Consider the following 13,727-nt stretch of genomic DNA (forward strand, 5'->3'; position numbering starts at 1 on the left):
GCAGTGACGGATGATGCCCATGGCTGGCTCCTGCGGGCGCGCGTTCCGCCGTTTAACCGTGCGCTCCTTTCCGCGCTCCTGCTGCTGCTACTTCTGATCCGGAGCCGGGATCCGCCTCGGGTTTTCGCTCCCACCCCGGGAGCTGCGGGTCCTGCCCGAGCCGAGCCTCTCTCTCCCCCTTGCTCCCCCCGTGGGGCGGTGTGGGGTGGGCTCAGCCCCGCATCGCCGGCGAAGGAGGAGCAGGGACGGGCTTGCACGGCGGCGGCGCCCATCCTCACCCAACCCCTTTCCTCCTCCTCCTCCTTGCAGACCTTTCCCCTTTTCAGGGCTCGCTGTGGGGAAGGGGCTGCTTCAGACCCCCATCCCCACACCTGGAAAGGACCCTGCCCCATCGCCGAAGCGCCCGCGGCGAACCTTCCGCGCCCGCGCGCATCTGGGCGCATCTGGCATCGCATCCCTCCGTCCATCTCCGCGGCTTCCTAGGGCTGGAGAGGAGCCCCTGCCCCATCGCCGCCGCCTCTGGGTGCCCCCCACCGATGAATCTGGGGCGCAGGGGCCATGCCGGGGTGCTGGCAGCTCTACGCCGTCCAGTGGGCAGCGCTGGCCCTTCAGGGCGCCTGGCACAGCCTCCCGGGGGCCGCCCAGGAAACCCCCCTCCACTACTATGGGGACAACGGTGAGTCCGAGCTCCTGGTTCTCTCTGGGGGTGGCACCTCTATTTTGGGACCCCCTGAGAATCGGGGGTCTGCTTCCTGAACCGCAGAGGGTTGGGCTAAATGACCTTTGGTGTTCCCTTCCAATTCTACGGTTCTCTCATTCCACGACCCTCTTGGGGACAGGGCCAGGAAACTTTTCTTCCAGAGCCTAGCCGGATTAGTCTATGCGTCCCTCTCCAGGTATTTGGGGTCTGTTCATTAACATGGCTTTACGGTTTGCAAAACTGGGTTATAGTCTGTGTTTTCCTCCGGTTTCTAAATCCTGAAATAGTAGCCAGGCGCCATACCCGTTCCACGTTTTTAAAGAAATCCGTATTTTCCTATGGAACTCCCTGCCACTTGGACATCCAGCCAGGCGTCTCTGCTGTGCTCTTTTCTGCGCCTGCTAAAACAATATTTTTTTTTCTTAGCCAAGTCTACCCAGATATCTTGAATGTGGATCAGTGTGTTCAAATCTGCTTTTAGTTTCTTGCTTCTCTTAATTTCTTGAAAGAGAAATTTGGATATATTTCTTTTGCCCTTGGCTTTGAATATTATAGAATGTTATATTTTGTATATTATGAATGTGACCTGCCAAAACGTCTTGACACTCGTCTGCATTCCCTCTTTATATTTATTTTTGAAGATGTTACACCTTTATTTTTGTTAAATTTCTTTTTAAAGTTTATGTGAGATGGATGGCAGGGTTTTGAGGTTGGCTGTGGACAGGAAAGGGGGGATACGTTGGGAGCTTAGATTTGTTCTGCAATGTTGCTGTTAAGCCTCTGAAGTTCTGATAACTCAACCATCTGTAACATACAATGCCTAGTAACTAGGTATTGCAACTTTAAAAAGTGGAAAGTGAAATATTTACCATAATTTGAGGGTTGTCTGTTTGTTTGTTAAATTTCTATACAGCACTTCGTCCGAGGATCACAGGACAGTTTACATTTGCTTTTAGCTGTTTTTACTGGTTTTATTCTTTCTGGAAACTGCTGTCAGGTCCTGGGTTCAAATCTCCAGGACCTTCAGGCAAGGCTGGATGAGTCCAGTGCCCTGAAACCCTGGCCAGCTGCTGCCAGCCAGTGCAAGCAGTATGCAGCTAGATGGACTAATGGAGTTACTCAGTATTAGACGGCTTTCTGTGTACCTCTTTGGAAAGATTCCTGGCTCAGTGCTAAGCTTGGCAAGCAGAATGTCCCAGGTTCAGACCCTGATGGTCTCTCCAGGCAGGTCTAGCACAGGCCCCACCTGAAACCTTGCTGAGCTGCTGGCAGTCCGTGTTGGTAATACTGAGCTGCGTGGACCAGGGCTCTTCCTTGATGCAAGGCAAATCTCCATGTTCCGCATTCAAAAGACACTCAATTTTTAAATGTGGCAGCATCTACACTGCGGAACTCCCTGCTTATTGATAGCAGGCAGGCAGATTCAATTTCACTTTTTTTCGACGCATGCTAAAAACATTTTTGTTTAGACTAGCCTCTCCAGATGTTTACAGAGTTCGTGCAAGCTCTGTTTTTGGTCTATCATCATTTTAACTTCAGGAATGCATTAAATCATTGTTGCCGTTTTTTCTGGGTGGTAATTTTATTGCTTTATCTTATTTTGTGAAACATGTTGAAGGTTCTTTTTTTATTGTTGAAAATAAATACAACCAAGCTGTGTACACATTTTACGAAATAAACAATAAATGCTTCCACGAACTCACAGAGGGAAATTGAACGTTTTCCTTTATGGGGTTCAATTTTACTGGAGCCCAAACTGGCCCATTTTGCACTTAGATCATAGATCATAGGGCTGTGGAATTGGAAGGGACCCCAAGGATCATGTAGTCCAACCCCCCCGCAATGCAGCAATTTTTTGCCCCATGTGAGACTCGAACCCACACCCTGAGGGTTTAGAGTCTCGTGCTCTATTGACTGAGCTATCCCAGTAACCAGACTCTTCTTTGGCGGCTGGATGGAAAAGCAACTGTTCGCATCTCCTCTTTGCTAGAGCACATGGGGCAGAACCTTCCTCTGTCCTCTGGGTTCACCTCCCTGGGGAAAGAGGCAGGATCCAGCCAATTTTGCATTTAAGAGCATTCTTCTTCCCTTCCCGCTGGAGTCAATGAGACTTCAGACTGTTTCGCATTCCCTGGATCAGGCACCAAAATAGCCAATTATGCCTGGACTGGAAAGACTGGAGAGCAGTTTTCCTTGCTCTCCTGAATGTTCAAAGACGCAGGACAGCTAATAATAATAATAATAATAATTAATAATATATTATGTATACCCCGCCCTTCCCGGTTCAAAAACTAGGCTCAGGGCAGCTAACAACAAATTTAAAGCACTTTAATTATAAAAGCAGCATAAAATACAGTATAAAAACATGATTAACAATAAAATTCAAAAATCAATTTTGGGGAAATAAGCATTAGATAATCCCCAGGCCTAGCTGGCTGAATTGGTCCTACTTGGGCCAATGAGGAGACCAGGGGAGAATTAGCTGTGGGGTCTCAGAGCGGGTGATCTTCATAAAAGGGGAGGGGGAGGCAAGGGAGGGGGGGAATAAAAGATCAGGCTAAATTCAAATTGAAAGCCAGGCGGAATAGCTCTGTCTTACAGGCCCGGCGGAAGGAAGTTAAATCCTGCAGGACCCTGGTCTCATGGGACAGAGCAGTCCACCAGGTCGGAGCCATCACTGAGAAGGCCCTGGCCCTGGGGGAGGATAATCTGACTTCCTTAGGGCCCAGGACCTCCAAACTATGATTATTCATGGACCTTAAGGTCCTCTGCGGGGCAGACCAGGAGAGGCGGTCCCGTAAATACGAGGGCCCTAAAGCCACAAAGGGCTTTAAAAGTCAAAACCACCCCCCTGAACCTGACCCAATACTCCACCGGGAGCCAGTGCAACTGGTAAAGCACTGGGTGAATATACTCCCATAGCAGGGACCCCGTGAGGAGCCTTGCTGCAGCATTCTGCACCCGCTGGAGTTTCCTGGGCAGCCCTGTGTAGAGCAAATTACAGTAGTCAAGCCTGGAGCTGACCGTCACATGGATCACTGTGGCTAGGTCGGGGCGGGAAAGGTAAGGGTAAAAGGTCAAGGTAAAGGGACCCCTGACCATTAGGTCCAGTCGTGGCCGACTCTGGGGTTGCGGTGCTCATCTCGCTTTATTGGCCGAGGGAGCCGGCGTACAGCTTCCGGGTCATGTGGCCAGCATGACTAAGCCGCTTCTGGCGAACCAGAGCAGCGCACGTTTACCTTCCCGCCGCAGTGGTACCTATTTATCTACTTGCACTTTGAGGTGATTTCGAACTGCTAGGTTGGCAGGAGCAGGGACCGAGCAACAGGAGCTCACCCTGTCGCGGGGATTCGAACCGCTGACCTTCCGATAGGCAAGTCCTAGGCTCTGTGGTTTAACCCACAGTGCCACCCGTGTCTCCATAAAGGTAAGGGACCAACTGCTTAATGGTGTCTTTCTGGTTCCCGTGGCTTGCAAACAGCTTTACAATGCAATGGGGGGAAAGAGGTACGAAAATATTGGCAGCGGCTGGCGCAGGGTTTCACTTCTGTCTTTTCTCAGTCCACCCACCCAACTCCAGGCCGAGAGTTGACCACATATTCCAAAGGCCACTCGGCGTCCGGGGCCTAGACGCTCTCTCTCCTCCCCCCACATTCCAGTCTGCCTCCCCCCAGTTCCATTGGAGCAGCCCCAGCTGTTCTTAATTAAACTGGGATCAGGAGGGGTTTTCTGGGAAAAGAGCCCAGGCACCGCTCAGTGCTGGCCGAGTTCTCGACAAAGGGAGCATTGCCTTTTGCACACGGAAGTTATGTGGGCCGGGGGACGCATCTGCCCGCAAATGATTCACAGTGACAGCCCCGGACTTTGGGGTGTTTTTTTTTTTTTGCAAATCCAGCAGAGGGACCTACGAAGGGCATGCACAGATGTGCACCCAATGTCACAGCTGGCTTGGGAGAGTCTCCTTCACCATCTCTCTCGCTCACAGGGCGCCACATCGATGTGGCAAGCGTTTCTGCTGCGCGGACACAAGAACATCAGAAGAGGCCTGCAGGATCTAGTCATAGCTGTCAACTTTTCCCTTTTCTTGCGAGGAATCCTATTCGGAATAAGGGAATTTCCCTTTAAAAAAAGGGAAACGTTGACAGCTATGGATCTAGCCCAGCATCCTGTTATCACAGTGGCCAAGCAGATGCGCGAGCAGGATTCGAACGCAAGACCCCTCTCCTTTCCTGCGGCTTCCAAAATCTGTTGGTTTTTTTTTAATAAAAAAATTTATTCATTTTTCTTTTTCATTCATTACATACATCTCAATTTCTTAACATTCACTATATATTCCTCTCTCCCTCCCCTCCAGGGCTTCCCCCAACTTCCACTTCTGGTTGGTTTCTCTTTTCACCCACTTTGCTATCTCCTAACAGAAAAAGTTATTAATAACATAACATCAAGCCTAAAAACATAAAAATAAAAGTAAATACAGTGGTACCTCTGGATGTGAACAGGATCCGTTCCAGAGCCCCGTTCACACCCAGAAGCGAACGCAACCCGTGCAAGCACGTCTGCGGGTCTTGATTCGCCGCTTCCGCACATGCGCATGACGTCATTTTGAGCGTTTGCGCATGCGCGAGCGGCAAAACCCAGAATTAATGTGCTCCGTTACTTCCGAGTCGCCGTGGAGCGTAACCTGAAAATGCTCAGCCTGAAGCACATTTAACCCGAGGTATGACTGTACAGTATAATATTTCACTATTTTCTAAACATTTTCTAGTACTAATAATGTGAATGTTTATTTGAATCCTGCCATCAAGTCTATTGACTTCCTTTGTTTCTGCAAATATAATATAAACTGTTCCCATTCTTTTTCAAAGTCGCTATTGTCTTTTCCTCTTAATCTGTCATTTTTTGCCAGTTCTGGATAGTTCATCAACTTCTCTTGCCCTTGTTCTTTAGTTGTTATTCCTCCAGTCTTCTGATTTTGTGCAGTCAACGTTTTCGCTGCTTGCAGTGGCATACATATATAAAGTCCTCGTTTCTTTTGGTATGTCTTGGCCTAAAATACCTGGCAAAAAAGGCTTCTGGTTTTTTGCGGCTTCCAAAATCTGGTGGTCAGAAGCATTGCTGCCTCCGAGCAGAGTAGCCCCTTCTCATCCTCTTTCAAAGACATCCAGTTTGGTGATCTTCACTGCCTCCTGAAAGAGTGAGTTCCACAGTTTAACGACGTGCTTCACAAATGATAGAATCATAGAGTTGTAGAGCTGGAAGGGACCACAAGGTTTCACCTCGTCCCACCTCCTGCAATGAAGGGATCTTTTGCCTAAACGTGGGACTCAAACCCTTGAGCCTGAGTTTGGTGCTCTGCCAGTTGAGTTAGAAGGACTGTCTTTTATCTACAGGACCGCCTCTCCTGGTCTGCCCCGCAGAGGACCTTAAGGTCCATGAATAACCATAGTTTAGAGGTCCCTGAGGAAGTCAGACTATCCTCCACCAGGGCCAGGGCCTTCTCAGTGATGGCTCCGACCTGGTGGAATGCTCTGTCCCAGGAGACCAGGGCCCTGCAGGATTTTCCTTCCACCAGGAAGGAAAAGAGGGAAGACGGGGTGCAGCAAAGGGGTTGGAGGGGAAATACCATGGGAAAGGGGATGGAAAAAAAATTCAAAAATAATAATTTTTTATTTATACCCCGCCCATCTGGCTGGGTTTCCCCAGCCACTCTGGGTGGCTTCCAACCGAATATTAAATACAGTACAGCGTCAGACCTTAAAAACTTCCCTAAACAGGGCTGCCTTCAGATGTCTTCTACACGTCAGGTAGTTGTTTATTTCCTTGACATCTGATGGGAGGGCGTTCCACAGGGCGGGGGCCACCACCGAGAAGGCCCTCTGCCTGGTTCCCTGTAACCTCACTTCTCACAGGGAGAGAACTGCCAGAAAGCCTTCGGAGCTGGACCTCAGTGTCCGGGCTGAATGATGGGGGTGGAGACGCTCCTTTATGGATACAGGACCTGATCATGTATTGGAATTTTATACGCCATTTGTGGAAATCTAATAAAATAGATTTGAAAAATAAAGGAATAGATAAATAGATATTAAATCTTCCTCCTCCACCTCATCTCTCTCCCTCTCTCTTTTTATTTTTGCAGTCATTGACCTGCTGGAGGCCCTCAACGTCACCCGCTCTGTCGTGGGGGTCACCAAGGCCAAGGGTCCCGATCCGGGCGTGCCGGCCTGGAAGTTCCGCCAGCGGGTGCCCCACCTGACTCTCCCCTGGGACTATTCCGTCTACCTGCTGTCCACGGTTCAAGCGGCCCTCGGATTCCACTTTGTGGCCCGCCAGAGCCGCGCCTCGGAAGGGACCCTCGTCTCCCTAGTCTCGCCGGCCGCCACCAAGCGGGACGGGCGCCCCCTTCTGCAGCTGGTGTCCAGCGCCCGGTCCGGCCAGCTGCGCCTCGACTACCGCGCCGTCCACAACATGGAGCCGGCCTCCTTGGTCTTCCCCGGGAGCAACCCCTTTGCCCACGGTCTCTGGGTACGGCTGGCCCTCCATCTGGAGCCGCAACGCATCTCACTCTTCGTCGACTGCCGGGAGCCCATCGTCTTCGAGAAAGGCGGCGGCGAGGAGGTGCTGAGCCTCATCCTGCCGCTGGACCTGCAGGTCACCTTTGCCAGTTTGGAAGGAGACAAGGCCAGCAAGTTCCTGGTAAGTTGGCAACGCGATGCTCCCGAATGCCAGTACCTGCCAACCGGGTGAAAGCTGTTTCCTAGTTCTGCAGGATCTCTCTCTTTTCTTTCTTTTTAAAAATATTTTTATTAAATACAGTGGTACCTCGGGTTACATACGGTTCAGGTTACAGACTCTGCTAACCCAGAAATAGTGCTTCAGGTTAAGAACTTTGCTTCAGGATGAGAACAGAAATTGTGCTCCGGTGGTACAGCGGCAGCAGGAGGCCCCATTAGCTAAAGTGGTGCTTCAGGTTAAGAACAGTTTCAGGTTAAGAACAGACCTCCAGAATGAATTAAGTACTTATCCCGAGGTACTACTGTAATAATGATGATGATGATGATGATGATGATGATGATGATGATAATAATAATAATAATAATTTATTTATACCCCACACATCTGGCTGGCTTTCCCCAACCACTCTGGGCGGCTTCCAACAGAATATTAAAATACAGTAATCTATTAAACATTAAAAGCTTCCCTAAACAGGGCTGCCTTCAGATGTCCTCTAAAAGTCTGGTAGTTATTTTTCTCTTTGACATCTGGTGGGAAGGTGTTCCACAGGCCGGGTGCCACCACCAAGAAGGCCCTCTGTATGGTTCCCTGTAGCTTGGCTTCTCACAGTGAGGGAACTGCCAGAAGGACCTCGGAGCTGGACCTCAGTGTCTGGGCAGAACGATGGGGGTGGAGATGCTCCTTCAGGTATACAGGGCCGAGGCCGTTTAGGACTTTAAAGTACCGACACTTTGAATTGTGCTCGGAAACATACTGGGAGCCAATGTAGGTCTTTCAAGACCAGTGCTATGTGATCTTGGTGGCCACTCCCAGTCCCCAGTCTAGCTGCCGCATTCTGCATTAGTTGTAGTTTCCGAGTCACCTTCAAAGGTCGCCCCACATAGAGCGCATTGCAGTAGTCCAAGCGGGAGATAACCAGAGCATGCACCACTCTGGCGAGACAGTCCATGGGCAGATAGGGTCTCATCCTGTGTACCAGATGGAGCTGGGACACAGCCGCCCTGGACACAGAACTGACCTGTGCCTCCATGGACAGCTGTGAGTCCAGAATGACTCCCAGGCTGCGCACCTGGTCCTTCAGGGGCACAGTTACCCCATCCAGGACCAGGGAATCCTCCACACCTGCCGGCCTCCTGTCCCCCAAAAACAGGTTCTATTATTCTGGTGCTTGATTTTAACAAAATCACTTCTTTCTCAATTCATACCCCCACAAGGCATTTTATTTTATTTTATTTCTTTTCGTTTTGCAGGGCTACTGGCAAACAGCAGAGATTTCGCCCAGTGGCTTCCCCCACCGTCCCTGGCACTGCGAGAACCTGCCAGGTAAGAGCTGGGGGCGTTGGGTGGCATCCCGGTTTGTCTGCGCAGGCGTTGGCTGAGACCCCCTTGCCCAACCTCCCACACTAGCGGCCTTTTGGACTACAATTCCCATCAGCCCAGTCCAGCACAGAGTTGTATGAAAAGCTGGTGGCTGGTGGAAGCACGTTTGGACTCGTAGTCCAGAACATCTGGGAGCTGGATATGTTTAGCCTGAAAATGAGAAGACCGAAAGGTGGTTTTTAAACTGAGATTCCTGCATTGCAGCGGGGGTAGGACTAGATGACCCGGGGCCGGTGATCCCTTCCATCTCTACAATTTTATCATTCTTTGTCTGCTCGGAATGGAGTTGGTGGGAACAGGGAAACAAAGAAACGTGACATCAAAGCAATCCACTGACTTTGGGAATGTTCTCGGCATGTCAATCCTTCAACATCTGTGCAAAGAGCAGGAATCAGCCGCGCCAGATGTTCCCTGTCCTGGGCGGGTACAATTCGTGGGCCTTGGAAGGGCTCCAGCTGTTGGGAGAGGAGGGGCTGACATCTGGAATAGAGTGGGAAAGGAGTGGGGGGGCGATCAGTCTCGAGGGAGGTGACAAAGGGGCTTGACGTTTTTCTCTGTTCCCGAGCCAAGCGAATGGTGTGTTGGAGAGATCTGTCTCTGGGGCTTTGCAAATGATCCATTTATTTTCTACGCTAAGTATTATAGCTGTTAAGGACACGACATAAGAACAAGAGAAGCGGTTGCTAGATCAGTTCAATGGCTATCGAGTCCAACATCCTGTTTTCTTTTTTATTTCTCTCCCCCCCCTCAAAATTTTTTATTCATTTTATAACACAAATAAACAATACAAACAAATTCTTATCTTATCCTTATTTTTTCTAAACATTGTTAGCTGGGCTTCCCCAAGTCCCCCCTATCTGATTTTCATTTTACCTCATCTTTAGCAGTTTCATATATCATAATTTTTAACCATTTTTAAATCGCACTTACTTTTACTATAAAAATCTTCACATTTTATCACTTACAAATAATACTATTTTAAAATACACTATCTTCTACTTCTAACCCTACAGCCTATATCCACTTCCAAGATATCTAAGATTTAAATATTAACATATTTTTTCAAATATTCCTTAAACTTCTTCTAATCTTCTTCCACCGTCTCTTCTCTCTGGTCTCAGAGTCTCCCGGTCAGTTCGGCAATTTGCATATAGTCCATCATCTTCATCTGCCATTATTCTATAGCTGGTAAATCTTGTTTCTTCCAATTCTTCGCTAGTAATATTCTTGCAGCTGTTGTGGCATACAGAAAAAAGTAACATCCTTTTTGGGGATTTCTCCCCCCACTATACCAGGTAAAAAGGCTTCTGGTTTCTTAATAAATATGTTTTTCAACACTTTATTCAGTTCATTATAAATCCTTTCCCAGAAGTATTTTACCTTGGGGCACGTCCACCACATGTGGTAAAAGGTTCCTTCTTTTTCCTTACATTTCCAGCATTTATTATCATGATACATTTTTGCTAGCTTCACTGGTGTTAAATACTATCTGTACATCATTAGCATCAAATTTTCTCTTAATACATTAAAGGTAAAGGTAAAGGAACCCCTGACCATTAGGTCCAGTCGTGACCGACTCTGGGGTTGCGGCCCTCATCTCGCTTTACTGGCCAAGGATGCTGTTAACCTGTGGAACTCCCTGCCACAGGCCTAGATAGCTTTAAAAGAGGGTGAGACAAATTCGCAGAGGAGGAGAGGGCTCTCTATGGCTCCTTGCCAGGTTCGGGACAGGGGCTTCCGTGGGGCAGACCCTATTCTTAAGCCTAAACCAACCCTAGCACTGACCCCTAAGCCAAGCCTAGCATTGACCCCTAACCTTGACCCCTAAGTCTGACCCACACCTAGCATTGACCCCTAACCCAACCCTAGCACTGACCCCTAACCTTGACCCCTAACCCTGACCCACACATAGCACTGACCCCTAACCCAACCCTAGCACTGACCCCTAACAGCATCCTGCGCCATTCCTTTAATCTGTATTGAATCTTCCAGCTCTCAGCTTCATTGGAGATCCCCCAATTCTAGCGCTAGGAGAGAGGGAGGAGAACTTCCCCGGCCCGACCTCTTTCTGCATGCCAGGCGTAATTTTATAAGTTTTTATCGCGTTGCCTAAGAGACGTGGGTGGCGCTGTGGGTTAAACCACAGAGCCTAAGGCTTGCCGATCAGAAGGATGGCGGTTCGAATCCCCGCAATGATGGGGTGAGCTCTCATTGCTTGGTCCCTGCTCCTGCCAACCTAGCAGTTCGAAATCACGTCAAAGTGCAAGTAGATAAATAGGTTCTGCTCCGTCGGGAAGGTAAACGGCGTTTCCGTGCGCTGCTCTGGTTCGCCAGAAGCGGCTTAGTCATGCTGGCCACATGGCCTCCCTCGGCCAGTAAAGCAAGATGAGCGCCACAACCCCAGAGTCGGCCGCAACTGGACCTAATGGTCAGGGGCCTTTTATCGTGTCGCCTCTTAACTTGCCTTCTCTCTCAACTGAAAAGTGTAAAATGCTGCCATTTTTATCCACGTTGCAAAGGATAAAGTTGTCTTCCCTCAGCTGAGCAGATAAGACCCTGGATTTAAAGTATCACAAAACCTCAGGTCCTGTGCACATCTGTGCTTCTGAACCTTCGTTGTTGTTGTTTAGTCGTTTAGTCGTGTCCGCTTCTTCGTGACCCCCTGGACCAGAGCACGCCAGGCACTCCTGTCTTCCACTGCCTCCCACAGTTTGGTCAAACTCATGTTGGTCTCTTCGAGAACACTGTCCCACCATCTGGTCCTCTTTCGTCCCCTTCTCCTTGCGCCCTCCATCTTTCCCAACATCAGGGTCTTTTCCAGGGAGTCTTCTCTTCTCATGAGGTGGCCAAAGTCTTGGAGCCTCAGCTTCAGGATCTGTCCTTCCAGTGAGCACTCAGGGCTGATTTCCCTAAGAATGGATAGGTTTAATCTTCTTGCAGTCCATGGGACTCTCAAGAGCAGGGGTCAGCAAACTTTTTCAGCAGGGGGCCAGTCCACTGTCCCTCAGACCTTGAGGGAGGCCAGACTATATTTTGAAGGGGGGGAAATGAACAAATTCCTATGCCCCACAATAAAATATAAAATAAAAGCACACCTTCTATTCATGTAAAAACACGCTGATTCCCGGACCGTCCGCAGGCTGGATTGAGAAGGCGATTGGGCCAGATCTGGCCCCCGGGCCTTAGGTTCCCTCCCCATGCTCAGGATTCTCCTCCAGCACCATAATTCAAAAGCATCAATTCTTCAGCGGTTGGCCTTCTTTATGGTGCAGCTCTCACTTCCATGCATAATCTTTGTAGTCAATGCCAAGTATTTTTCTTCCTAGCGCTTGCTCCAGCAGGATACGCCAGACCTTTGCTATCACCACGTCCAGAATCCAGCCTCCTCTGTTCTTTCTCTGTCTCTCTCCCACTCCTTCCTGCAGCTCTTAAATATTCTGTGTCGAGAGCCTCCTTCCCTCGAGACTGCCATCCTTTGTTTCAAGGTAGCATCAGGATCCTGCAGGTCAAGGGTGTCATCCAAAATCCTTCAGCGTGGCCAACCTGTCGCAAGCAAGACCCAGGTGTCGCAGCAGCAGCGCTCTGCCCTCCTGCAATTCCGAACAACTGAGAATTCCCTGCATTGGAAGGGACCCCGGGGGTCATCCAGACCAACCCCCCCACAATGCAGGAATCACAGCTACAATCTCACATGCCTACACCCTCCGACATTGGAGGGAGAACCCAGCTCCTCCAAAGAGCTCAAGGTGTGCTGCACATGGCCCTCCTCGTTTTATTCCCACAACAACCCTGTGAGATAGGCTAGCTCAAGAGGCACTGCAGGTGATCCAAGCCGGAAGATGCGCAGAGGGAGGCGATCAAAACAACCAAGGGTCTGGAAATCAAGCCTGATGAGGAACAGTTGAAGGAGCTGGGTACGTTTCACCCGGGAAAGAGGAGACTGAGAGGAGATGGGAGAGCCACCTTCCAAGATCTCAAGGCAGTGGCGTAGCGTGGGGGTGCAGGGGGGGCCGGCCGCACCGGGCGCAACATCGGGGGGGGGCGCTCGCCGCCTCCGGAGTCGCCGAAGAGCCTCGGGCGCAGGCTGTAGCAGAGCCCCATGTCTCGCGGAACCGACGAGCTGTGCGCACGTCCGGGCTGAAGGCGTCCGGCAGGCAGCGGCTCTCAGCGGTCCCCGCGCATCAGGGCCGCGGAGGGCGCACCAGGCAGCCCCTCCTCACAGCCCCGCCACCGCCAATGCTGCAGCTGCTGGGCCATGTTGCATTTTCCTCGCCTCTCTGCCCTCCTCCTCCTCCAGGCAAGCGGCGTCGTTTGGGCGGCAGCGCCAGCGGCAACTCGCCTCAGATCACCTGACACGGACCCGCCGCCACCGTGGCTACCTTACCGTAAATACCTCAGCCCAGGCAGCAGCAAGAAGAAGCTGGCAGCGGCGGCAGGTTAGGGGTTAGGGGCGCAAATTACTTGCCTTGCCCCGGGTGCTGACAACCCACGCTACGCCGCTGTCTCAAGGCCTGGAAGAAGGAGCAAGCTTGTTCTCTGCTGTGCCGGAGGGTAAGACTCGAACCCATGGCTCTGGGGGCAAGAAAGGAGATTCCATCTGAACATTAGGAAGAACTTGCTTGATGCAAGAGCAGTTTGACACCCGCAGAAGGTGGTGGTGAACTCTCCCTCAGTGATTTCCCCTCCTCTAGACACCTGCAAGGCGCCCTTCCTTCTTTCCTTCTCTATTTGGACAAAGACTTCAGAGGTCCCCAGTGCCCTTTTCCAGGGGGCAGCTTCTCAAACGCTTGGGAAATGTAGGGAGGAGGAGGGGGAAGTGAAACCAGCCCCCCACAGATCTCTGCAGCTTCTGGAACACAATGCTCAAACCAGAAATCCCGCAAAGCCGTCTGAATTTTAGCAGGGCTTAAAGGAA

General features: G+C 50.4%; 1 protein-coding gene across 1 annotated transcript in view; it reads left to right on the forward strand.

Moving 5' to 3' along the window:
- Window positions 1–215: 215 nt before the first annotated feature.
- KCP (kielin cysteine rich BMP regulator) overlaps window positions 216–13,727 on the forward strand; it is a 102,102-nt gene continuing 88,590 nt past the window's right edge. The window contains exons 1-3 of the mRNA XM_081879579.1: window positions 216–676; window positions 6,837–7,393; window positions 8,683–8,755. Of these exons, the coding sequence (XP_081735705.1) occupies window positions 559–676; window positions 6,837–7,393; window positions 8,683–8,755 (748 nt within the window). The 5' untranslated portion in view covers window positions 216–558. The remainder of the gene's footprint in view (window positions 677–6,836; window positions 7,394–8,682; window positions 8,756–13,727) is intronic.

Source organism: Podarcis erhardii, assembly GCF_964252035.2.
Source record: "Podarcis erhardii genome assembly, chromosome: 10".
NCBI classification, from domain to species: Eukaryota; Metazoa; Chordata; class Lepidosauria; order Squamata; family Lacertidae; genus Podarcis; species Podarcis erhardii.